The sequence below is a fragment of the Notolepis coatsorum genome (assembly GCF_963971535.1).
Source record: "Notolepis coatsorum genome assembly, chromosome: 10".
Lineage (NCBI taxonomy): Eukaryota > Metazoa > Chordata > Actinopteri > Aulopiformes > Paralepididae > Notolepis > Notolepis coatsorum.
The window spans coordinates 135,268,889-135,295,996 of NC_140174.1; the positions used below are offsets into that span (position 1 = coordinate 135,268,889).

Consider the following 27,108-nt stretch of genomic DNA (forward strand, 5'->3'; position numbering starts at 1 on the left):
GGGGGGGGGGCAGCATCACGTCTTCTATCAAGGTATCCCTGCTAGTGTCCTTTTTAATGCTGTTCTCTGCTGGGGGGGGGGGGGGGGGGCAGCATCACGGTTTCTGACAAAAAAAACGTATAAATAAAATCATTAAAAAGGCTGGCTCAGTGATTGGCCTCCCTCCTGATTCCTTGGAGATTATTATTGCCAAGCGAACTAGAACTAAACTGAACACCATTTTATCCTTTGAAGGCCGCCCACTGTTCAATATTTTTGATGCTCTGCGGAGCTCATTCAGTGATAAGTTGTTGATGCCTCGATGCTCTACTGAGCGATTGAGAACGTCCTTTGTTCCTGCTGCGGTAAAATCTTTTAACGAACACCATTAGCACTGTGTTGAGAGGTTCTCCTCTTCTTAGTGTGTGTTGTGTATCATGTAATTGTTTCTTTCATGTTTGTATATTTGTATTCGCTCTGGTGGCAAACCATGTTTCCCCTCGGGGATAAACACTTTGAGTGCCAGCGACGAGAGATCTAGTTTTTAATCGTTATTTTTTTTATTATCGATTTCCATTCATTTTTCATCAATCTAGCCTCACGTTACCAGTGGGGATCTGTCTGAACTCGAACAGGGAAAATACCGCCCCCTATCGTCTCTCCGGATGGTACTGCATCCCTTTGGATTGGATTGAATGAAACGCATGGGGAAAAAAAAGTCTTGCTTCCACATTTTACTTGTCAGACAAGTAACCGGAGACAATCCAAGTAATCGCCCACCACCAGAACAGCGGAGCATGTGTGTTTCCAGTACCCAGCGTTTGATCAATAAACGCGATCGATATTTGGCATGGCGATCAGGAATTGGAATAAATCTTTTTGGAGAACATCTGATCTGAGGTAAGGAATCTATTTGACCAGTCTTGGGATAATCAGAGCTATTTTCACCTATATATCAGCGTGTGCCATGTGTGTGTGTGCGATCAGGAAATAAGAGAATCGATTTTTCAGCCCGCTTCTATCGCGTGCATAAGTACACATATACTATCGATAATTAGCATTTATTTGAAAACTATTCATAAATAGGCTGAAAAATGACAACGTGATTTGTGTATTCCAGTAAAGGGCGTTTATCACAGAATCTTTATTTTCTTCTGGAACTTAAAAAAAACGAGCGTTTTTCAAAATTGTATCAAACGTAAATGAACCGATTTAAAAAAAAAAAATCCATTTCGACAATGTTGACTGCAAACAAGTCATTGATAAGTGACGGCCATATTAGACACATAGCCATAATTTAAGATATAGTTTATGCGTTCGCAAATATGAGAGCTCTGTCATTGAAGTGGGTGGTGGCACGCAACAGGGTTCCGGGGCACCGGAGGCGTGGCACTGAAAGTGTTAAGAAATAAACCATACCATACCATAGTGAAATACAAAACACTATTGCTAATTTAATAATCACTTTGTTTAAAATGAATTTTCGGTCCTCTTACCCATGGGCTGCTCTTTAATCTCCTCCTCAGGTGTGACGAGGTGAACTCTCTGACCTTGTACCCCTGGATCCACCAGTTTAGCAACAACAAGCGGTCATCTGACCAGACACGGCCTATCAGCTTCCCCGATATCAACCCTCAAAGCCTGCCGCCTGAGTCTGATTTCTCCATGGTAGCGGGCGACTTCCAAGAAGTCTACACAGAGCCTGGTCAGTGTTTACCGTCTATTCTGTCGTTTACCTTACGAATTACAGACAAAGCAAGTTTTGTGTAACCGTTGGGTTATGAATCACAGTGCAAGGGTTGTTGAATTTATTCTCAAATTGCATCGGTATGATGTATGTGACCTTTTTATACCCATATTGATTTTTTTTTTATCCACTTTTTCTCCCATTTTCTATATTTTTCTCCCATCCCAATTTCGTATCATCCAATTCAACGCTCCCCTGTCACGAACGCTGTTTCTTGCCTCCCACAAGCCGGCTGCAATGTGGACTAAGTCATACATAGCACAAGTCCCCTCCGGTACTTGAGGTAACAGCAGTCGCATCTTTTCACCTGCGCAGCTCGATCTCTCAGTGGCGCGGAGTAACGCGTGGGAGGCTCACACTGCCCCCGACACTTCCTGATTCTACTGCGCAGGCGCACCAACCGACCTGTAGGAGTCGCTGTCCACAACGCCCGATCCCCACCCATCAGTTTCCCACCCCCTAATACGGCCAATGTGTATTAGTACGGACGACCAGCCAAACTGAAAGCAAATGTGGAGCGCTGGGCTCGAACAGCCGAGCCCAGCGTCTCCAGATTTCGTGGCGAGCCCACCCATATTGATTATTTAATGATATCGTTATATAGATGGATTATGAGAGTCGGACTCTTTGAGTGGCTGACTTGACGTAATGATGTTTGCCATGATCTTTTAACTATTTGAGGTATATTGAACAGACCCTGAGCTATATTCTCCATCTCTTCCTCTCAGACTCCTGGGACTGCGTAGCCACATGCTTCTTCATCGACACGGCTCACAACGTCATGGAGTATGTAGAGACTATCTGGAACATCCTGAAGCCCGGAGGAGTTTGGATCAATCTGGGTATGTCAGACTGAGTCGTCTTGTTTCACCACTTATGGTCGTGAGATCTACATTTCACATTTAGATTGAGTCGTTTAGCTGACGACTGACGCTTTTATCCAAAGCGACTTACAAGTTCGGTACAACATGTCAGCAGGAAGGCTACAACTCTGCTAAGGGTAAGTAATGTTGTTCATCAAACAGTGTCAAACTTGAGTGCTATAGACTTGAGTGCATAGTAGTAGGTAATAATATAGGCAAGGTAGATTCAAGTTCAAGTCACATATAAGGTACATGTACATTATAGTGAAATGCTTAGTTCTGTATGACCCTCCTGAAATTGTGCTTCATACAGTAAGAAAAGTAAAAGAATAAAGACCAAACACTACAAAATATACAAAACTAAAGTACAAAATGTAAAAGTGAGGTAGAGGTAGAGATTCCTTTAGTAGCAGAGTGCATACTAGTAAAAAACAGTACAAATGTTGCTATTTTTATTTTATTTAGTTTTTTTCACTTAAAATTTCATTTCAAAATTGCTATAAAATTTTCCCCTAAGTGGTATTATTATAATTCTTTTTATACTTTATTGTGTCAATAAATTCACTCTACATTTAGAGTACACACACATATACATAGTCACACATACATGTATGCATACATACACGTACATACACACACAATTTTTTTTTTTTTTTTTTTTTTTTTTTTTAAATCTTGACACTTTTTATTTTTATTTTTACCCATCACCCATACAAAAACAAAAACACATTAACAAAAGAGTGAGTACGAGTATAGATGTTACTGATCCTGGACTGGTAAACCTATCCATCCATCCATAGTATACATCCCTACTCGTCCCCACATACATATAAAAGAAGTCTTAAAGTTAAATGTAACTTGTTGAAACCGGCAGATACCCTGGTTTGAAACCAGGTGTGTTACAGTTACATTCCACAACAATATGTAATCGCCATAGAAGTTCTTCCATATTCAAACTCAATTTACTCTCAATAACTGTCAAACTAAATGAATGTGTGCAAAAACGGTTTAGAATTTTTGGACATGTGAGATTATGTGCAAAATAAATCAGCATTGTTTTCTTTGGTAAAATTATGTGCAAAATAAATCAACATACCTTTTGGTGAGATTATGTGCAAAATAAATCGACATCGTTTTTTTTGGTGAAGTGCCCCTTTTTTAAAGCTTTCACTGCTCCCTGTTCCACCAGGTCCGCTGCTCTACCACTTTGAGAACATGGCCAACGAGCTCTCCATTGAACTGAGCTATGAAGACCTCAGGGCAGCTATGATTAAATATGGCTTCCACATGGAGGTAAATATAATTCATGACTAGGGCGCTGGATATAATTTGTTTGATACTGATTATACCTTGCATTCAATACCACAACAATGATTTTCCCCCCCCCTGTTTATGTAAATTAAAAGCTTTTCTCTTTTGTTACTATAAAGGACTACAGCTCCTTTCTTGCTACATACATATAGGCCTATTGTATGTTGGATAATAAGTAGCCAATACAGTATTTGGATACAGTTACACTTAAGCAATAATACACAAGAACCAGTGGAATATCAGGAATATTGTGATCTGTCCAGTGGAATATCAGGAATATTGCCACGGCTGTGATGTGCGCAGTAGGCATCACAGAGTGTATTATTGTGTATTATTGCTTTTATACAGCAAGCTGCACCGTCTGGAAAAATATAGGATGAATACAGACAATTCTAGGGTCTTTTATATGGATTTCAGTTAACTTTGCGTAGAAAAATTGTTCCTAAAGATGTATCGTTGCTATGGAATTTCAAATGGAGTAGGCTATCAACCAGCTTGGCAACGCAAACGAATGACGTATTAGTCTAATTTAACGTACCAACATATCAACATGACCTACTCCGCGGACAACGTTATGTGTGATTTTAACGTGCCCGTTAACTATAAACTATAGATATAGAGGACGGGCCTACATCTAACGGTATTCATAAAAACAGCATTATTAGACATGCCAAATTGCCAATCCAACGAAAGATTCAACACCACCAAGTCGAAGGCCTGGGCATTGAACTGGAACTGTCCGAGGTGCTGATGACTTCTTCCGACGTTCGCTTGCATTAGACTCCTCTATATCTATCCACTCGTTTATAGTTAACGGGTATGTTAACGTTGTCCGCGGAGTAGGTCATGTTGACCGTTTCCGTTTGATGAATGGCAATTGAAACTTTATACAACATTCTAAAGCCAGAGCAGTGGTATATTCATGGTGATTTAACCATGAGTGTATCATGAATAATATACTCGCGGCTTAGAACGCTCTCGACCAATCACAATGTGTGGTCGGACCTACCTGTTGCATAATGGTAGTTATTGGCTGCGAAAACCAAATCTTGGTGACAAATAGGCCAAAATATTTCAATGTGATACCGTTTAGTCAACATTCCATTTAGTTGATGGTGGTATCAACGCAATTCAGTCGATAACTTGATGGTAATGTTTTTTGATATTAAAGCGACAATGTGCCTTTAAAAAAATGAATGAATCAAGTTCTGCATCATGTACAAACCACATTGAGACCACCAGTGCTTCAACGTGGTATTCCCCTTCGCTGCTCTAGCCTCAAATGGTCTGGTGAGACACGGCCACGCCTGCACATTATGCGTATCTATCCCCTCCCTACTTCCCATTTCCCCATGTGGAACACGCTACTAGTTGAGTAGTCCCCGGTTCTCTGCTCCAGTTATCAAAAAGAAAATGGCAGCTTTCTACCTAAAGTTGAACCTAGAATATGTTTCTGACAACATTTTACAATGGGAAATAAAACATGCAATTTCTGGATATTGAGAGTCATAATTTGATTTGCAACGCCTAGTTTGACAGCTTAGTTCGATTTCTATGTAATCCTATACAAGCACTCAGTAGTGCGACTTCTAGTGGCTAAAGAAAAAAGCACATTGTTGCTTTAATGATGCAATAATCTGTTAACACCACGATTTGAAATGTGTTGTAGTATTAATTAAGTTCAAACATCTTCTTGTGTGTTTTGATTTCAAATTTGTCTCATTTAATGAAGCCAATAGAATCGTGTCTACATTGCCGCCTCTCCTTTGCAGGTGGAGAGAGAGTCAGTCCACACCACCTATACGGAGAACGACCGCTCCATGCTCCGGTACGTCTACGACTGTGTCTTCTTCGTGGCGCGGAAACCCGCGCACCTGTACGGCAACAGGCGACAGGACGACAACCCACAGAGCCCGCTGGCGGCGGCTGCATCACCGCGGCACGAGAGCAGCAACACACTGACGTGACAGGAAGCCGAGCGACGGGCGTGAGAGAGAGAGAGAGAGAGAGCGAGCGAAGAAGTGTCAAGAGGAGGTCAGAATCAATGAAAGACTAAATGAACACAGAAACTAAAGACTATGGACATACCGTTTTCACTTCCATGTCCCCATCTTGCTTATGATGACCCCATGACTTGAGTTGTCAGATCACCTCCACACAACAATAACAACAACCCCCAGGTTTTGGTTCAAGAGTAACGGGCACCTGCTAATTGCTCTCAAGTGACATATTTTGATATGAGCTATTGTCCGGTGTGTTGTCTTCTCGGGACATGACTGTATCCACTGCCATGTGTTGAAGTGACTGGGCTGCCACATCCCTGTGCCTCTGCAGCGAGGAGGCCCCCCATCTCCTTGCCTGACGTGACAAGCCAGTCTTCATCGAGACCCGGGTTTGAATATGATCCATTGCACCTTCATAATGCCATGCTGCTGCCACAGTACTGGCCATACCGGGCCTATTGGCCTGCAATCCTGTTGATTCTCACGGTCATTGACATTTATTTTTACCAATGGAATTGATAAATACATGCGAACATTGGAGTGAGTGAGTTAGATGTGTGTGTGTGATGACAAATGGTAAAAGTACGACCAAGTTGTACATTTTACTTGAAGTATTTGCCTTTTGAATATCGGACCCACTATCATTGTCTGTTATGATGATCATCACCAGGCTGCAGCACTGGCAATGTATTAACCAGAGCTCATCTCATTGTGACTTTTAATACATACATTTCCCCAAAGTGTCTATAGAGTTGGGAATGTCTGAATAGGGGGACAAAAGTTGTTTTAAACTTATTGTGTGGACACTAGGCCGTACCTCACCTTTTACAATAAAGGTACATTTTTTATTTATTTTTTTACTTTCCAACCAGCGAGTTTGAACTGTCTTGTTTTAGAAGCAACGTGGATATTATTTTCTAATGGACCGCCTTCCGCGGAAGGCGCTGTTGTCAGAGGTCCCCGTTCTGCTGTGGGAGGGGCCCGGATGCGGTGCTGTGCTCCCGTTGGTCAGTCGATAATGACCATTTTACAGTAAAGAAGATCGGTGTGTTTTATGTATGTAAAAACGATCAATATAAGGATAGTATAGTGTGGGAACCATGCGCGCACACCTGTTGTCGATGTAAAATATATCATATCTTTGATTCCCGACTGTAATTGGCACTCTCATGACAAAAAGACCAGCCGAGGACACTTTGCTTCGCGACACTTCTCCCAAAAGATGCCACCGTTCACGCTGCAGCCTTGATACGCAGTTCGAAAGCATGGCTTCGTGTGGAGGTGTAAATCCGCCATCTCTGCTCGCTTTGTTAAGCAACCGCTGCAGAAAACGACCACATTATTTTGAAGAGCCGGCGCAAGGACAAGACATGCCTCACCATCGTAAGATTGCAAACAGTGATGGTAGGAACCAGGCGCTAGATGCCTTGGCGATGAAGACTCCTGTAAGTGTTCAAGAACTGCGTACATCCACTACAATTTCGAGCAGCAAGAAACGTCCCCGAGAGGAGTGTGTCGCCTCACACACGGATGTCCCCGTAGTTGGCAGTGGAGTAAGTTGACATTAAACTATTACGCTGTCGTTGTTCTAGACTGCCGCTCATTTGTCCTGCTATATTATTAGTGTGCTCTTTATGCTTGAATTCAGTGCAGTAACATCAGTTTTCCACACGGTGTCGACAACTGTATGCCTTATTGATCACAACTTGTACTTGGTCTTGTTTAGGATGAACACAGAGATGGTGCTGAGGATGACTGCACGTTCAACACATTCCAGTTCTGGAGGGTTCCCCTGCCCGAGCTTGACCTCTCGCTCCTAGAGGATACTGACAAGCAATCGGAGCCACGAGGGAAACCAAAGGCCAACGCATCAAATGCTGATGCCATGGAAACTTGATTAACACGAGGAGAACATAGAATCAGAAAGGTCTTTATTGCCAAGTATACTTTTCACATACAAGGAATTTGCTCACCAGGCACAATATTCTTCACCACACAAAAGCACAGTGTTCACTGATATATTGTCCAAAATAACACTGGGATGCACATTTCCGGTCACCTGAACAATGCAACCATGTGAAATGTAGGATGATTGTCATCAACTGCCTTAAGCAGTCAAAGTTTTATTGTATCATTCATGTGTTTGTGTTAAAGGGGTATTTCGCCACTTCCCCCACGTAAATGTAGTCCACGGAAGCAATAATTATAATTAGTGTGTGCTATGTTAATGGCATTCTCCTGCTCTTGAAGCTGTGCCAGCATTGTCTGTGTAAAAAGGAAAAGGATTAATTGTGCGCGAGCAACCCATGCAAAAACCTGCCCAGAGTTTAACAATTATTTTGTAAAGTTACATATGCACATTTATTTATATATCAAGTGCCAAATTCTATTCACACTTTATTCCGACTATGCGAACGGTGTTCTCCTTTACTAACGTTATTCACCTCATAGGCTAGAACCGCAGCCTGGAGGCTACAGCGCTAGCTAACATAGCTATTGTATACATAACATCACCAGCTGGAATTTTGCCATCATTATCTATAATTATCACTACAACTTCTGTAGTGTAGTTCCAAGTCAGCTTCACTAGAAGCTATAAGTCCTACACCAATGTGAGCAATTAAAACAGCATTTAATCCTCTCTCCTTTAACCTATAAACCTCTTAAATCCAGTTTTGTCCCACTGTAAGCGAAAAGCAGATGCTATTCGGATAGATGGAGATAAGGTTGAAATTGGCAAAGTGATCCTTTAAACACAGATTTTGGTTAAGAGTTCTGATCAGCTGCGCTGGAGCAGCTTTCAATTCGATCAGTTTACATCGAGTAAGAATGTTCATTCTCATCAAGAAATGTAATGAGAATAAGTTTACTATTGAGTTTGTTCTGTGTTGCAATGAAGATCCCAGAGTTGACCCAAATAGTGTGGTGGTGCTGTATATAGGCTTAGGGTTGCTGTTGTATTGCCTACTGGAATTTCCTATTCCATAGAAGAGGCTACTGTTTTTATAATAATCTTTTTTCTTTTCATCAGGGGACTGCTCCTAGAAAAGGTGTTCTGGTTCTGTGCAGAAGAGTTGGAGAAAATCTTTCAAACGAGCAAACTATATGGCAATGTCTCACACTGAGCCTCCCTGAAGAAATGTAACAACTATTTGTCCATGTATGACGGTACCTATTGTAATTGTCATAATCCGAAAGAAACAATTTGTTTGTCACGCACTGCACGCTAATCTATTATTTTCTGTTGGTCAACGGCTTATAATTAGGTGAAGACAACTGATGGGAGCTGGCGTGTTTTAATAGGACTCTGTCTGTACTTTTCTTATTATGCTGTGGTAATTTAGTCATTATTACTGGAAAAGCATGAGATATTCAAACCCAGCCATCACTTCATAAAGTTCCATTGCACTATGTTAAATTCACAGAGACTGTTTCTTGCCTTTTTCTGTTTGTTGACGGGCAAAGTATCTGAATTGACATGCATAAACTGCTTCTTGTTGGATTGTACACATTTGCTTTATGCATTAAAGTGTTTTCTTTATCCCTGTGTGGCTTATTAAAGGAATGGTTTTATGTATATGTGTGTGCTTTAGGAACATCTCATAGTAACACAACAGGGAGGGGTGGGTCCAACGCAGGCATGCTACCTGGTGCTGGTAGAGGATCTGTGTAAGCGGTCACTTATTCAAGACCTGACTCACTCCTCTCACTTAAGTATATCAGGCTGCTAATCAGCATTACTAATAGTTGAGAGATAAGATAACTTTATTACCCTGCACCACACAGCAATGAATAGGATACAATGTACAAAGGGTGTAATAATATAATAAAACTTTATTTATATTGAACCTTTGAGTAATGAGTGAGTTCATTTGTATTATTACATGGCGTTTTAACATTCGCCCAAATGCTTGATTGTGATTGGTCAATAGCCCCTGACAGCGGTGAATATTCTTTCGATAACTGACCGCTGCCATGGGCAACGCGCAATAATCACCGGTGATTATTGTTTTTCGCAGCTGGAGCAATCAAGCCCACTGACACATAATAATCACTTTATTTGGGCTGACGGAGCTACAGAACAACTGCGTCTGCATTTGATCTCGTCTTGTCGATGGTGTAAAATGAATTAGGTATATTGTTAGTAAGTTAGCCATGTAATAAGCGGGATAATGTATAGCCTAATACTCGGTCATTGTCGCAAAATAATTGACCTTCACTACGTTTAAAACACCTCGGTGAGGCGCCTCGGTGTTCTAAACTCTGTGTCTGACAATGACCTCGTAGCTATACATTATCCCTTACTTAAATTGTAGCGTCATTTTCCTAAGCACATACTGATATTTCTACCGGAGTCAAGTTACGTAGCATAATGAGAACACACAATATATGTACAGAAATATGTAGTTTAATAGTATACAGAAATACCATACACGTCTACATAGGCTACTGAAATGTACAATGTGTGAACAAGTAGTGAAATCCTAACCATCCTATCCTATTTTGTCATTCTAGTTCACAAAAACAAATGAGTGTGAAGTTCCATACAGCCAGGTACTTCCTGAATCCCCACTAGCCCTTCTAGCTGAGCCATTACCACACCGCTATCCATCCATCACACATGAGAACACAGAGGGAGTATAACAGCCCCCTTGTGCATGTTTGAAGGAGGGGGTCATGAACTGTTCAAGACTTCTTGAAAAGAATCCACCTGACCCTTGGACCAGGGACTGATAAAAGCTCCGCCTCTTGACGACGGACCAATCAGAGCGTGCCATTGGATTTACCTGTAATACATGTGTTGTGTGCAACATGCGCCTAATTGACTGATGAAGACTATCCCTTTCGACAATGGTAAGTTACATCAAATGTTCTGTGTGTTAATGTCGCTCTTTTGAACTAGAACCTTAATATGCCTAAAGTGTATTGCTATCTTTAGGCTATGCCTTTTACATTAGACCACTATGTTTAAGATGGAATTGGCTAATTTTGGGAAACAACCGTTGAACTAAATGTAAATAACCTTGCCGTGATATTACAATCGACATGGTAAAATACAAGTAGCCTAGTAAGTATTGTTTCATGTAGGCACTGTTTATGCGGTTTGGTAATTTGGTGAGGAAAAAATAGCATTATAAAATTAGGATAACTCCCGATGGTAACTGAAACCCCTGCCTTGTTCTGTTTGTTTTTCAGTGTAGCCTCGTCACACTGATACTTATCGGCTTGACAATCGTGCTTCAGCGACAACGTGTAACTCTAGGCAATTATCTTGATGATTGAGCGTTCTTTTCTCAAGGTGCACACTCCTACTCAGAGCGGTCTCTCTACTCCACGTGACAGTGGGACGCAACTGTAAAGTCGTCCAACTTTCTGCGCAGGAGTGTTTTCAAAGTGGAGAACGTTCCATTTCCCACACACACACGCATCGGAATTCATTAAGGGAAATCACCCCTCTCGTTCTCTCTCTCTCTCTCTCTCTCTCTCTCTCTCTCTCTCTCTCTCTCTCTCTCTCTCTCTCTCTCTCTCTCTCTCTCTCTCTCTCTCTCTCTCTCTCTCTCAATTCAATTCAAATGGGCTTTATTGACATGGGAAACATACGTTTACATTGCCAAAGCCAAACAAAACAAAACAATCAAACAGAGAAATCAAAATAAATCAGTACATTACAGAATGAATTCTCTCTCTCTCTCTCTCTCTCTCTCTCTCTCTCTCTCTCTCTCTCTCTCTCTCTCTCTCTCTCTCTCTCTCTCTCTCTTGCTCTTTCTCTCTCACACACACACACACACACACGCACGCACGCACACACACACACACACACACACACACACACACACACACACACACACACTAATTCGGGCACATTTTAAATACTTCACTTGAATCCACAGATCAAATCACAGGTTCAACATGCTATTTAGGACATCTAAGGATACAGAAAGCATCCTCTCTCAGCCACACTGCTACAGCTACTTGTCACAGTGGAGATGGATGGAATAAAACACAAGCTGTTTCCAAGGTTGCAACCTCTCTTTGATAGACCTGCAATCCTTTTTTCACTTTAACGTCTAACATGCCTGAGGCTACCAGCCTCTGATCTGTGTGGCCAAGTGCTGATACTCAGTGCGTTTGTTCAAGGAGGCTCGTTCCATATAAATGCAGTTTGTGCAATCTGTCTCCTAGAAAATCACCTCTTTGTGATATTCATTGACAATTGTGATGACTGGGGTATATGGAATGTTGGAAAGATTAAACTATTCAGGTTCTCAACTTTTTTTTGTCAAGTATGCCAGAACCATTATACGATTTAGTCCCCGGGACCTTCATGAGAACCTTGCTGTTGCTGCTAGATACGATTTAGTCCAGAATTCTATAACTTTGTGTCATGTATTCGAAGAGATAACAGTGAAACCCATGATTAGAATAGTTACTCATATATTCTGTTGTTGGATAAACTTCTAGTGAATGAAATAGTGATATTATAGTCTATTCCCCATCTTTTTGGGACCCCCTGGAACTTGCTCATGTACCCATGGGGCCCCAGGACCCCACTTTGAGAACCACTGGCCTCCTGTCATGGAGAAAATAGTCTACGAACAGGTCGAAAAGTACCTGGCGGAAAAAAACCTAATCTACGAATTCCAATCTGGCTTCAGAACGTCCCACTCCACTGACACATGCCTCCTCTATTTGAACGACCACATCAAACAAGAGGTGGACGCTGGCAAATACTGCGGCATGGTCATGCTGGACCTACAAAAGGCCTTCGACACTGTCAATCACTCCATTCTAATGGACAAGCTAAAAGCAATTGGTTTTGATAGCCTATCAGTGAGCTGGATGCAATCCTACCTGGAGGGGAGAGAACAGATGGTAGAGGTAAACGGTACTCTATCCCCCCCCCTCACAGTGAGCTGTGGTGTTCCACAAGGAAGCATACTAGGACCGCTACTCTTCCTAATTTATGCAAATGACATGTCGTCAGCCTGTGACTGCAACTTGTTCCTGTTTGCGGACGACTCAGCCCTGCTGGTCTCTGACAAGAACAAATTGCAGGTTGAAAAAACCCTCAGCACGGAACTAGGCAAAATCTGCATATGGCTCGCTGATAACAAACTATCATTACACATGGGCAAAACAGAGTCCATTCTCTTTGGTTCAAATAACAAACTCAGCAAGACCGACGGCTTCTCAGTTACAGTGGGTGACAATATTGTCACAAGGAAAGACGAAATTACCTACCTGGGTTCCATCCTAGAGGCAAATCTTTCCTGTGACAAAATGGCATCCAATGTAATAAAAAAAGTCAACCAACGAACTAGATTCTTGTACCGGATCTCCTCTCTGGTAAACAAGAATACCCTGAGGACTCTGGCAGGAGCACTCATTCAAGGGTACTATGACTATGCGTGCACCTCATGGTACCAAAGCACCTCAAAGGCGCTTAAAACAAAATTACAAACATCACAAAACAAACTGGTCAGACTACTACTTGACCTGAACCCCAGAACCCACCTCACCCCTGCCCACTTTGCCAACCTAGGATGGCTTAGAGTAGACGACAGAGTACAGCAACTTGCAATGGGCCTGGTCTACAAGATACACTATACGACCGGGGTGCCCATGTACATGTCAAAATACTTCCCAAAGGTCAGTGAATACCACAACCACTACACCAGAGGAAGCTCAACAAATCATGTTAAACCCAGATTCGGCTCAAACAAGGGACTAAACACGTTTCGCAATTATGCCACAACAATGTGGAACGCCCTACCCAAAGCTGTAAAGGAATGTGAATCCCTGCCCACATTCAAAACCGCCCTTAAAGAGCACCTACGGGAGGCTGCAATTCGAAACTGGCCACCGTAAATGCCCAAAACCCCCACCACCTCCTAATAGACAGTCTCCTCCCCACCGCATGTATATATTCCCTCCCCGCCGTATGTATATTCCCCTCCCACCCACCCACCCCCTCCTAATGTACAGTCCCCTCCCCATCATATGTATATACTCTGTCAGGATCTAGGGGTAACAGTACTGTATATTTGAATACCGCCTATGTCACAAATGTATCAGTACTAAATACCTATATGTCCCTATGCCATAAATGTCATGTATGTTATGTATGTCATAAATGTCTATATGAATTGAAAATGGGGGACCCTGATGGAAACAAGACAAACGTCTTTCTCAGGTCTGCATCCCCTTAACAATTGTATGTATTGAGCCGTACTGTATTGTACCCATTCTGCAATCTGTTAAATAAAGTTTTCATTCATTCATTCATTCATGCATTTCATGCAATTCAGAAAATATGAAAGAGGGTAAAACGTTTTTAGCTTACTTTTGAAAATATTCAGTGGGCTAGCCTCCCTAATGTCCACAGGTAAAGTGTTCCATAGCTTTATCTAGCCTCCCTAATGTCCACAGGTAAAGTGTTCAGTGGGCTAGCCTCCCTAATGTCCACAGGTAAAGTGTTCAGTGGGCTAGCCTCCCTAATGTCCACAGGTAAAGTGTTCAGTGGGCTAGCCTCCCTAATGTCCACAGGTAAAGTGTTCAGTGGGCTAGCCTCCCTAATGTCCACAGGTAAAGTGTTCAGTGGGCTAGCCTCCCTAATGTCCACAGGTAAAGTGTTCAGTGGGCTAGCCTCCCTAATGTCCACAGGTAAAGTGTTCAGTGGGCTAGCCTCCCTAATGTCCACAGGTAAAGTGTTCAGTGGGCTAGCCTCCCTAATGTCCACAGGTAAAGTGTTCAGTGGGCTAGCCTCCCTAATGTCCACAGGTAAAGTGTTCAGTGGGCTAGCCTCCCTAATGTCCACAGGTAAAGTGTTCAGTGGGCTAGCCTCCCTAATGTCCACAGGTAAAGTGTTCAGTGGGCTAGCCTCCCTAATGTCCACAGGTAAAGTGTTCAGTCCTTAGTGTTCAGTCCTTACATCCATCTCGAAAGTCATGGAAAAAATAGTATACGAACAGATCGAAAAGTACCTCGCGGAAAAAAATCTAATCTACGAATTCCAATCTGGCTTCAGAACATCCCACTCCACTGACACATGCCTTCTCTACTTGAACGACCACATCAAACAAGAGGTGGACGCGGGCAAATACTGCGGCATGGTCATGCTGGACCTACAAAAGGCCTTCGACACTGTCAATCACACCATTCTGATTGACAAGCTAAAAGCAATTGGTTTTGATAGTTTATCAGTGAGCTGGATACAATCCTACCTGGAGGGGAGGGAACAGATGGTGGAAGTAAACGGTACCCTATCCCCCCCCCTCACAGTGAGCTGTGGTGTTCCACAAGGAAGCATACTAGGACCGCTACTATTCCTAATTTATGCAAATGACATGTCGTCAGCTTGTGACTGCAACTTGTTCCTGTTTGCGGACGACTCAGCCCTGCTGGTCTCTGACAAGAACAAGTTACAGGTTGAAAAAGCCCTCAGCTCGGAACTAGGCAAAATCTGCATATGGCTCGCCGACAACAAGCTATCATTACACATGGGCAAAACAGAGTCCATTCTCTTCGGTTCAAATAACAAACTCAGCAAGACCGACGGCTTCTCGGTTACAGTGGGTGACAATATTATCACAAGGAAAGATGAAATTACCTACCTGGGTTCCATCCTAGAGGCTAATCTTTCCTGTGACAAAATGGCATCCAATGTAATAAAAAAAGTCAACCAACGAACGCGTTTCTTGTACCGGATCTCCTCTCTGGTAAACAAGAATACCCTGAAGACTCTAGCAGGAGCACTCATTCAAGGGTACTACGACTATGCTTGCACCTCATGGTACCAAAGCACCTCAAAGGCACTAAAAAACAAATTACAAACATCTCAAAACAAGCTAGTCAGACTACTACTTGACCTGACTCCTAGAACCCACCTCACCCCTGCCCACTTTGACAACCTAGGATGGCTTAGAGTAGACGACAGAGTACAGCAACTTGCAATGGGCCTGGTCTACAAGATACACTACGCGACCAAGGTACCCATGTACATGTCAAAATACTTCCCAAAGGTCAGTGAATACCACGATCACAACACCAGAGGGAGCTCCACAAATCATGTAAAACCCAGATTCGGCTCAAACAAGGGACTAAACACGTTTCGCAATTATGCCACATCAATGTGGAACGCCCTGCCTAAAGCTGTAAAGGAATGTGAATCACTACCCACCTTCAAAAACACTCTCAAAAAACACCTACGTGAGACTGCAATTCGAAACTGGCCCCTACAAATGTCCTAACCTAGTTTTACAGTAAATGACCAAGTAAGGCTTTGTCAATATTCCAATGTACAGTGTAAAATGTGTGTGTGTCCCCTTCCCAACCCCCCCCCCCCCCCCCCACCTCCAATGTACAGCCCTCACCCAACCCACCCAACCCCACCCCACCCAACCAACCTCCTCCAATGTACAGTTTCTATGCCAAATGTATATACACTCCTTTTCTGGACACTTTTGTATCACAAACTACTGTATTTGCAAATCTGATATGTCATAAATGTATAGATGTAGCAGTACTGTCTATCTGTATGTCGTGTATGTCATATATGTTATGATGAATTGAAAATGGGGGACCCTGATGTAAACAAGACGAAAGTCTTTCTCTGGTCTGCATCCCCTTAACAATTGTATGTATTGAGCTGTACTGTACTGTACCCATTCTGCAATCTGTTAATAAACTTTTCAATCAATCAATCAATCAGTGGGCTAGCCTCCCTAATGTCCACAGGTAAAGTGTTCAGTGGGCTAGCCTCCCTAATGTCCACAGGTAAAGTGTTCAGTGGGCTAGCCTACCTAATGTCCACAGGTAAAGTGTTCAGTGGGCTAGCCTCCCTAATGTCCACAGGTAAAGTGTTCCATCGCTTTGGTGCCTAATAGCAGCGGCTGCATCCCCCATGTTCTTTAGGCTGTTGCTGGGAACCTTCAATAGACCACTAGTAATAGTGTTCTTGGGGTTAGGGTTAGGGTTAGGAACCTTCAATAGACCACTAGTAATAGTGTTCTTGGGAACCTTCAATAGACCACTAGTAATAGTGTTCTTGGGGTTAGGGTTAGGGTTAGGGACCTTCAATAGACCACTAGTAATAGTGTTCTTGGGGTTAGGGTTAGGGTTAGGAACCTTCAATAGACCACTAGTAATAGTGTTCTTGGGGTTAGGGTTAGAATAGGGTTAGGGTTAGGAACCTTCAATAGACCACTAGTAATAGTGTTCTTGGGGTTAGGGTTAGGGTTAGGAACCTTCAATAGACCACTAGTAATAGTGTTCTTGGGGTTAGGGTTAGGGTTAGGGACCTTCAATAGACCACTAGTAATAGTGTTCTTGGGGTTAGGGTTAGGGTTAGGAACCTTCAATAGACCACTAGTAATAGTGTTCTTGGGGTTAGGGTTAGGGTTAGGGTTAGGAACCTTCAATAGACCACTAGTAATAGTGTTCTTGGGGTTAGGGTTAGGGTTAGGGTTAGGAACCTTCAATAGACCACTAGTAATAGTGTTCTTGGGGTTAGGGTTAGGGTTAGGAACCTTCAATAGACCACTAGTAATAGTGTTCTTGGGGTTAGGGTTAGGGTTAGGAACCTTCAATAGACCACTAGTAATAGTGTTCTTGGGGTTAGGGTTAGGGTTAGGAACCTTCAATAGACCACTAGTAATAGTGTTCTTGGGGTTAGGGTTAGGGTTAGGAACCTTCAATAGACCACTAGTAATAGTGTTCTTGGGGTTAGGGTTAGGGTTAGGAACCTTCAATAGACCACTAGTAATAGTGTTCTTGGGGTTAGGGTTAGGGTTAGGGTTAGGAACCTTCAATAGACCACTAGTAATAGTGTTCTTGGGGTTAGGGTTAGGGTTAGGAACCTTCAATAAACCACTAGTAATAGTGTTCTTGGGGTTAGGGTTAGGGTTAGGAACCTTCAATAGACCACTAGTAATAGTGTTCTTGGGGTTAGGGTTAGGGTTAGGAACCTTCAATAGACCACTAGTAATAGTGTTCTTGGGGTTAGGGTTAGGGTTAGGAACCTTCAATAGACCACTAGTAATAGTGTTCTTGGGGTTAGGGTTAGGAACCTTCAATAGACCACTAGTAATAGTGTTCTTAGGGTTAGGGTTAGGGTTAGGAACCTTCAATAGACCACTAGTAATAGTGTTCTTGGGGTTAGGGTTAGGGTTAGGAACCTTCAATAGACCACTAGTAATAGTGTTCTTGGGGTTAGGGTTAGGGTTAGGGTTAGGAACCTTCAATAGACCACTAGTAATAGTGTTCTTGGGGTTAGGGTTAGGGTTAGGAACCTTCAATAGACCACTAGTAATAGTGTTCTTGGGAACCTTCAATAGACCACTAGTAATAGTGTTCTTGGGGTTAGGGTTAGGGTTAGGAACCTTCAATAGACCACTAGTAATAGTGTTCTTGGGGTTAGGGTTAGGGTTAGGAACCTTCAATAGACCACTAGTAATAGTGTTCTTGGGGTTGGGGTTAGGGTTAGGGTTAGGAACCTTCAATAGACCACTAGTAATAGTGTTCTTGGGGTTAGGGTTAGGGTTAGGGTTAGGAACCTTCAATAGACCACTAGTAATAGTGTTCTTGGGGTTAGGGTTAGGGTTAGGAACCTTCAATAGACCAATAGTAATAGTGTTCTTGGGGTTAGGGTTAGGGTTAGGAACCTTCAATAGACCACTAGTAATAGTGTTCTTGGGAACCTTCAATAGACCACTAGTAATAGTGTTCTTGGGGTTAGGGTTAGGGTTAGGAACCTTCAATAGACCACTAGTAATAGTGTTCTTGGGGTTAGGGTTAGGGTTAGGAACCTTCAATAGACCACTAGTAATAGTGTTCTTGGGGTTAGGGTTAGGGTTAGGAACCTTCAATAGACCACTAGTAATAGTGTTCTTGGGGTTAGGGTTAGGGTTAGGAACCTTCAATAGACCACTAGTAATAGTGTTCTTGGGGTTAGGGTTAGGGTTAGGAACCTTCAATAGACCACTAGTAATAGTGTTCTTGGGGTTAGGGTTAGGGTTAGGAACCTTCAATAGACCACTAGTAATAGTGTTCTTGGGGTTAGGGTTAGGGTTAGGGTTAGGAACCTTCAATAGACCACTAGTAATAGTGTTCTTGGGGTTAGGGTTAGGGTTAGGATTAGGAACCTTCAATAGACCACTAGTAATAGTGTTCTTGGGGTTAGGGTTAGGGTTAGGAACCTTCAATAGACCACTAGTAATAGTGTTCTTGGGGTTAGGGTTAGGGTTAGGAACCTTCAATAGACTACTAGTAATAGTGTTCTTGGGGTTAGGGTTAGGGTTAGGGTTAGGAACCTTCAATAGACCACTAGTAATAGTGTTCTTGGGGTTAGGGTTAGGAACCTTCAATAGACCACTAGTAATAGTGTTCTTGGGAACCTTCAATAGACCACTAGTAATAGTGTTCTTGGGGTTAGGGTTAGGGTTAGGAACCTTCAATAGACCACTAGTAATAGTGTTCTTGGGGTTAGGGTTAGGGTTAGGAACCTTCAATAGACCACTAGTAATAGTGTTCTTGGGGTTAGGGTTAGGGTTAGGAACCTTCAATAGACCACTAGTAATAGTGTTCTTGGGGTTAGGGTTAGGGTTAGGAACCTTCAATAGACCACTAGTAATAGTGTTCTTGGGGTTCGGGTTAGTGTTAGGAACCTTCAATAGACCACTAGTAATAGTGTTCTTGGGGTTAGGGTTAGGGTTAGGAACCTTCAATAGACCACTAGTAATAGTGTTCTTGGGGTTAGGGTTAGGGTTAGGAACCTTCAATAGACCACTAGTAATAGTGTTCTTGGGGTTAGGGTTAGGAACCTTCAATAGACCACTAGTAATAGTGTTCTTGGGGTTAGGGTTAGGGTTAGGGTTAGGAACCTTCAATAGACCACTAGTAATAGTGTTCTTGGGGTTAGGGTTAGGGTTAGGAACCTTCAATAGACCACTAGTAATAGTGTTCTTGGGGTTAGGGTTAGGGTTAGGGTTAGGAACCTTCAATAGACCACTAGTAATAGTGTTCTTGGGGTTAGGGTTAGGGTTAGGGTTAGGAACCTTCAATAGACCACTAGTAATAGTGTTCTTGGGGTTAGGGTTAGGGTTAGGAACCTTCAATAGACCACTAGTAATAGTGTTCTTGGGGTTAGGGTTAGGAACCTTCAATAGACCACTAGTAATAGTGTTCTTGGGGTTAGGGTTAGGGTTAGGAACCTTCAATAGACCACTAGTAATAGTGTTCTTGGGGTTAGGGTTAGGGTTAGGGTTAGGGTTAGGAACCTTCAATAGACCACTAGTAATAGTGTTCTTGGGGTTAGGGTTAGGGTTAGGAACCTTCAATAGACCACTAGTAATAGTGTTCTTGGGGTTAGGGTTAGGGTTAGGAACCTTCAATAGACCACTAGTAATAGTGTTCTTGGGGTTAGGGTTAGGGTTAGGAACCTTCAATAGACCACTAGTAATAGTGTTCTTGGGGTTAGGGTTAGGGTTAGGAACCTTCAATAGACCACTAGTAATAGTGTTCTTGGGGTTAGGGTTAGGGTTAGGGTTAGGGTTAGGAACCTTCAATAGACCACTAGTAATAGTGTTCTTGGGGTTAGGGTTAGGGTTAGGAACCTTCAATAGACCACTAGTAATAGTGTTCTTGGGGTTAGGGTTAGGGTTAGGAACCTTCAATAGACCACTAGTAATAGTGTTCTTGGGAACCTTCAATAGACCACTAGTAATAGTGTTCTTGGGGTTAGGGTTAGGGTTAGGAACCTTCAATAGACCACTAGTAATAGTGTTCTTGGGGTTAGGGTTAGGGTTAGGAACCTTCAATAGACCACTAGTAATAGTGTTCTTGGGGTTAGGGTTAGGGTTAGGAACCTTCAATAGACCACTAGTAATAGTGTTCTTGGGGTTGGGGTTAGGGTTAGGGTTAGGAACCTTCAATAGACCACTAGTAATAGTGTTCTTGGGGTTAGGGTTAGGGTTAGGGTTAGGAACCTTCAATAGACCACTAGTAATAGTGTTCTTGGGGTTAGGGTTAGGAACCTTCAATAGACCACTAGTAATAGTGTTCTTGGGGTTAGGGTTAGGAACCTTCAATAGACCACTAGTAATAGTGTTCTTGGGGTTAGGGTTAGGGTTAGGAACCTTCAATAGACCACTAGTAATAGTGTTCTTGGGGTTAGGGTTAGGGTTAGGGTTAGGAACCTTCAATAGACCACTAGTAATAGTGTTCTTGGGGGCACGTTGTTGACAAGAGAATTGTTGGCAATGTAGTTTCCATGTATGTTCCATTTATGGCTTTGCATACTGTATAAAGAGGAGGACCTTAAAATCCATTCTAAATGTTACCGGAAGCCAGTGCAGAGTAGCTAACTAGACTAATGTGCTCTCTCCTCTTAGTTCTGGTTAGTAGCCTAGCTGCAGAGTTTTTAATTAGCTGAAGTCTCTGTGTTTCTTTAGGGAGGCCAGTAAATAGTTTGATTGATTGATTGATTGAAAACTTTATTAACAGATTGCAGAATGGGTACAATACAGTACGGCTCAATACACACAATTGTTAAGGGGATGCAGACCAGAGAAAGAATTTTGTCTTGTTTACATCAGGGTCCCTCGGGGTAGGAGGGGTGGGTGGGGAACACTGTACAACTGTACAAGCAAAACCTGTACATTGGAATATTGACAAAACCATACTTGGTCATTTACTGTACATTGGAGGGGGTTGGGTTAGGACATTTACAGGGGCCAGTTTCGAGTGCATTACAGTAATCAAGTTGGCTTGAAATAAAGGCATGGATCATTTTGTCAGCATCCTTTTGATTTATAAATGGTCATACTTTAGCTATGTTTCTAAGGTGGAAGAGGCTTTTGTCACCTCTTGATGAGATGGGTCAGTCTTGTGACAGTGTAGAGTACAATCAGAGGATATTATGCACATTGGCAAACAGGTCTTGCATTTTTGCTAGGGTCACTGCTCTTTCTGTTAGGGGCAGTTCATTTTCCTTGCTACTGTAGCCTCCTCTAAAACTGATTTAGCCTAAGAACTAGTTTGTGTGGTTGATGTTGTGTGCAGGGGTGTAAAGTACTTGAGTAATTGTACTTTGTTACAATATGTAAGTACTGTTTTGGGGGATTTGTACTTTACTCAAGTATTATTAGGTTTGTATACTTGTACTTTTTCTCGATTACATTTCAGAGAAAAAAAAAACATACTTTTTACTCCTTACATTTAAAATGCAGACCTACAAAGTACAAAGTACAAATCTCGCAGGTCCAACTATTTTAATTCGTATATTTGTTTATCTGGTCGAACTAAGGTTAACGTTATTAATCCTGCGGCCACACTTTATTTAAAAACAGCCAATCAAATCCCCACCCACCCTGATACAAACACAGCAATACTATCATGATGGTTCGTTTTAACGTTAAGATAGAAACTTAGCGTTTATATTTTTGGACTTTCGCTGATATAAAACGTAAATATATTGCTAATTCTTTTACCACCAAAATGCGTCGATTGGGCCTGAGAAATGGGATGGAAGAAGAAGTTGTTGTTTGTTTGGTTGGTTCCACTGTTTGGAGTTTGCCCAGACAGATAGAGGGAGAGGGAGGACCATCCATGAACCATGTCTGCTGATCTCAGGAAGGGGGTGTGTATGTGTGTGTGCGTGTGTGTGTACGTGCGTGTTGGGGGGGGGGGGGGGGTGTTTCCTATCAACACCGCTATATTCAGTAGGCCATTGTTAATGTTTGGCTAGGGAAATAACATTAGCGCACGAGGACCCTGACAGACCAGGGGAAGCATTAAGAAAGGGCCGCTATGACGTGGAACATGAATAAGAGGTGGACTATTATGCCTCACATCCGCTCACTGTTTATGCCAAGTAGAAAGAATGCAGACTAGTATTTAAAAATGTTGTAACTTGTGTTTCCAGCCTTTGGTCGACTGGCCATAGTGTAATTATTTTAGTATGTAGCAGTATGTCTGCTTCAAGCTTCACCGAAAAGGTCACTGATCAGATTTTATTACAAGGCTAGATAAAGCTATTATGTTGTTGAGTGAGTTTGAGAGACACCCACTGATCTGTTGTCATATAACTTTAATTTTCTTTCTCTTGTTCCAGTCAAAGACGTCTTGGATCGAGGAGACCTTCTGCAGGAGGGACTGTCTCAGATTTATTCCGTCCAGTCGGGACCTGCACAGGTAGACAGGACAAGTTCATAGATGACAAACCAACAAGAGAAATAGAAGATACAGAATACAGTATTTGACATTTCTTGAAAATGATATTTAACAACTGTTTTGACAGTACTATACTGGCAGTGGTGGGCGGATACAAGTGCTGAGAATACGTTTTTTAGCATTTAGGTGTTTTTAGCATGTTTCTATCTAGGCAAGGGATCATGTCGGTTGGTTGCTAATGTGTTATTTCCTGCCTATTACAGATGCTATCCAGTGTGTCAAGTATGCCAGAACCTAATCAGGTAGGGTTCCTTGGTGTGTGTGTGTGTGTGTGTGTGTGTGTGTGTGTGTGTGTGTGTGTGTGTGTGTGTGTGTGTGTGTGTGTGTGTGTGTGTGTGTGTGTGTGTGTGTGTGTGTGTGTGTGTGTGTGTGTGTGTGTGTGTGTGTGTGTGTGTGTGTGTGTGTGTGTGTGTGTGTGTGTGTGTGTGTGTGTGTGTGTGTGTGTGTGTGTGTGTGTGTGTGTGTGTGTGTGTGTGTGTGTGTGTGTGTGTGTGTGTGTGTGTGTGTGTGTGTGTGTGTGTGTGTGTGTGTGTGTGTGTGTGTGTGTGTGTGTGTGTGTGTGTGTGTGTGTGTGTGTGTGTGTGTGTGTGTGTGTGTGTGTGTGTGTGTGTGTGTGTGTGTGTGTGTGTGTGTGTGTGTGTGTGTGAGCAACAAGAACAACACATAATATAATATAGTCTAACTTGTGAATAATATTTTTACATTTAGCTGATGCTCTCTCATCCAGAGTGACTGAGAATGTATGTCACTGGCATCACAAGTAGCCTGGTAAGTGGGAAGAAGTGAAACCACAAGACGTTGCCAAGAACAATTGAAAAGGGTCAAGGTGTGGTATTTTTAGAGGCAGTAGGGGAAGAGAGTGAGGGTAGGGAAGGAAGGATGCTTGGGGTGGGGGCAGGGGATGCGGGTTCAGAGGTGTAGTCTGAAGATAAAGCGTTAAACCGCAAAAGAGATTCTAATTGCAGTGACTGTGGTTGAGAAAATAGTTATTCTAGTAAGTGCTGTGGTATGTTCTGAAGAAAGACAAACAAACTTTTCGAAGACTGGTATGTTCTGAAGCCTGGTTGAAAGAGTTGATTTGGACTGAGAAAATATTTTCAAGTATCTTGCTAACGAATGGAAGGTTGGATATTGGCCTATTGCTGGTCAGTGCATTACTTACTGGGTTTCCTTAGTAAGGGTACGATGGGTAAGGGTAAGATGCCTGTTAGGAGGGAAGGCCTTGTATGGCCTTCCCCCCAACCAAGCCTTTTCCAGCTTCCCCTCTCCATCCTCGCCTGGTCCTCCATGTCCCTTCTCTGAACCCCTCTCGTCCCCATAGTTCATGCTCTCTCCCCCACGTTCCCTCCCCTCTCTTACCCCTCTCTCCCTCCTCCTGTCCTTCTCCCTCCTGTGTACATTCCCCTTTTCCACCACCTGTCTCGACCCTGCACCTGTCTTTGTGGGAATAGTTCAAGTTCAACTTTCAAGTTTTGTTTTATTCTACTTTTTTTTTTTTTACTATACTATATTTATTATTATTACATGTACATTGTAGTGAAATGCTTGGTTCTGTATGACCCTCCTGAGATTATGCTTCATACAGTAAAAGAGTAAAAGACGAAACATATATACAATATACAAAACTAAAATGTACAAAATGCTAAATGCTAAAATGAGGTAGAAGAGATAGTGCAAATGTGTAAGAATAAATAGATGAAATATACCAGACCGATTCAGTGGTGTTTTCAGTTGCTGCGTAACAACATTGTTGTTCCAGGTGAAAATCTGGTCCGCAAACATTTAAACACAAAAACAGCTGACCATCAGCTGATGTTTACTGATATTTGCTGCATAGGGGAGTATTTTGTTGACAGGTACACATTTACTATCCAAAGTCAAAGCCTGTCCCAGTGTGTAATGTGCTGTTTAATGAGATAACTGGACACCGACAGCAAATCCCAGGGTCTATAGCACCCATTCCCTCCATACTCCCTCGCTTATCAGACTGGATGTTAACAAGAACCAGAATTAGTTGAGCATGTGTACATATTGTGTAATTGACCAAACCCTGCCTTCTTTTCTTGATCCTTCAGTCACAACTGTTGTTTGATTCTCCAATTATAACTGTTGGAGGATCGAGAAAAGAGGGGAGTGTGATTTGAGATAGGTAAATTGTTGTGAAACATTGAAACCTTCCATGAACTCAGAAATGCCTTCTCCCTTCCACTCCTCTCTCTCCCTCCATCCCTCAGATGCTGTTGTGGCCGTCTGATGGGGGAGCATTCCTGGGAAGACTCAGGCCCCCCCATGTCCCTCTGTCCCGGGCCTGGGCAGGAGGAGGAGGAGACGTGGTCCATGGAGCGCCACACCAAGGCCAGTCCCACCAACGCCTACGGGACCGCAGACTTCGAGGACAGCGCCAAGCGCGTTTGCAGGGCTAAGGTATGTAGGTCTGTTGTGACTCGTAACACTCAAATCATGGTATGCAGATTTAAGATAGCCGTGTTTGATTTGTATGTTCACATTACAATTACATATATGGATTTTATGGTGGTTTTTCTTCTGGATCTATTGTGATGTTTCTTCTTGACTTGTACAGCCCATGGGGGCAATTCCATGTGATCTCAGGCTATACAAATACATTTGATTTGATTTGATTACAAGTGGCGGCACTGTTCCGGTGTTCCCATGGCAGCAGAGCAGTGGTGCAGTCGTGGTCACACCCGGTTACACGCCGTGTTACCAGATCACTGAGGCAGAAGTACGCGCGATCACGCACGGATGTGTACTCGCGTGTACGCGCACACAAAAATGCGCTGTATCCATTCGTTGTGACTAGTACCCGGCCACCGTTTTACATAACAAAAAGTGCAGGTAGACTAAGTGTCTGGGTGTTGGCTATCTGAATGCATCACCCCCTTCATTCTGTGTGACACAGGCAGTGGAGGTGAATACTAATGTGGCTCGGAATTCGTGATGGGGGTCTACCTGCTTATGATATTGAATCAAGCGTCTGTGCTGCGCGCCAGCTTTCCACGCGCACATTCACACAAATAGAGAGCAAGAAGAGCTTGTATGATAGAAAGATTGCACTTGCGTATATGCGCTTGTGTGTGTGTGCGTGTGTGTGTGCGTGCGTGTGTGTGTGTATAAATCAGTTCTGTGCGCATGCACGTACCCGCGCGCGCGTGCACGTGGCGTGGTGTGTTACCAGTTCCCATATTACGACTGCACCACTGCAGCAGAGTAACGTGGCACCTGCTGGATGAAGGCCACTTGTTTAGCTCTTTAGGACCAGAAGAGAACCGTTGTCCCCGAACATCTGTCTCCTCTGCAGTACGTCCGCCTGGCTGTGGACTCCAAGCCAGAGGCTGTGCTCCAGCTCATGCTGAAGGAGTGGCAGATGGAGAGACCCAAGCTGCTGCTGAGCGTCCACGGAGGCTCTGACAACTTCCCCCTCCCTCCCAAAGTGGGACAGGCCTTCAGCAAGGGACTGTTGACCGCCGCCCTCAGCGCCGGGGCGTGGATACTGACCGACGGCATTAACACCGGTACGGGGGAGTGGAGATGCGGTTTGCGTGGTCGACTGTGGGTTTAACGTGCGTGCGTGAGTGTGTATGCGAGAAGTGAGAAGCATGCAAGTGTGTGCGTATGAGAAGCATGTGTGTGTGTGTGTGTGTGTGTGTGTGTGTGTGTGCATGTGAGAACGATGGGATGCATTATGAGAAGTGAGAATCGGCAAGCGGCTAGGGGCTACAGTACAGTCAGCAAGTGTGTAGCACAGTGAGCAAGCAAGCAACCGCACCGTTGTGGAGCTGCACGAGTCACACCATCCAGTGGGAGAAGTCACTAGCCCTCAGTAAGTGTGTGTGTATGTGTGAGGGGTGAAGATCTGTGAGGATGCAAGTTTGTGTGCGTAAATCTTGCTATGCTATGCCTGCTATCGGTGGGTCTTGATTAGGCGACTATCGACTATTTCATGGACACATGCTCA

General features: G+C 43.1%; 3 protein-coding genes across 5 annotated transcripts in view; all 3 read left to right on the plus strand.

The window, feature by feature from the left end:
* The window catches only part of carnmt1 (carnosine N-methyltransferase 1), an 11,392-nt gene extending 4,617 nt beyond the window's left edge, over positions 1-6,775 (plus strand). For 2 of the 3 annotated variants that reach the window (XM_084323400.1, XM_084323402.1), the window contains 4 exons: positions 1,506-1,684; positions 2,455-2,568; positions 3,779-3,882; positions 5,673-6,775. In XM_084323400.1, coding sequence (XP_084179526.1) covers positions 1,506-1,684; positions 2,455-2,568; positions 3,779-3,882; positions 5,673-5,867 — 592 coding nt within the window. In that variant the 3' untranslated portion in view covers positions 5,868-6,775. The remainder of the gene's footprint in view (positions 1-1,505; positions 1,685-2,454; positions 2,569-3,778; positions 3,883-5,672) is intronic. The other variant, XM_084323401.1, reaches the window with a different exon arrangement.
* A 134-nt stretch (positions 6,776-6,909) lies between these two features.
* On the plus strand, positions 6,910-9,444 carry LOC311235883 (uncharacterized protein). Its single transcript, XM_084323410.1, has 3 exons — positions 6,910-7,456; positions 7,630-7,830; positions 8,935-9,444. The coding sequence occupies exons 1-2, from the start codon at positions 7,073-7,075 to the stop codon at positions 7,798-7,800; spliced, it is 555 nt and encodes a 184-aa protein (XP_084179536.1). The 5' UTR covers positions 6,910-7,072; the 3' UTR covers positions 7,801-7,830; positions 8,935-9,444.
* Positions 9,445-22,515: 13,071 nt separating this feature from the next.
* The window catches only part of trpm6 (transient receptor potential cation channel, subfamily M, member 6), a gene marked incomplete at its 5' end in the record, with an annotated part of 158,988 nt that continues 154,395 nt past the window's right edge, over positions 22,516-27,108 (plus strand). The window contains 5 exons of the mRNA XM_084323194.1: positions 22,516-22,539; positions 23,014-23,093; positions 23,336-23,374; positions 25,367-25,556; positions 26,452-26,665. Of these exons, the coding sequence (XP_084179320.1) occupies positions 22,516-22,539; positions 23,014-23,093; positions 23,336-23,374; positions 25,367-25,556; positions 26,452-26,665 (547 nt within the window). The remainder of the gene's footprint in view (positions 22,540-23,013; positions 23,094-23,335; positions 23,375-25,366; positions 25,557-26,451; positions 26,666-27,108) is intronic.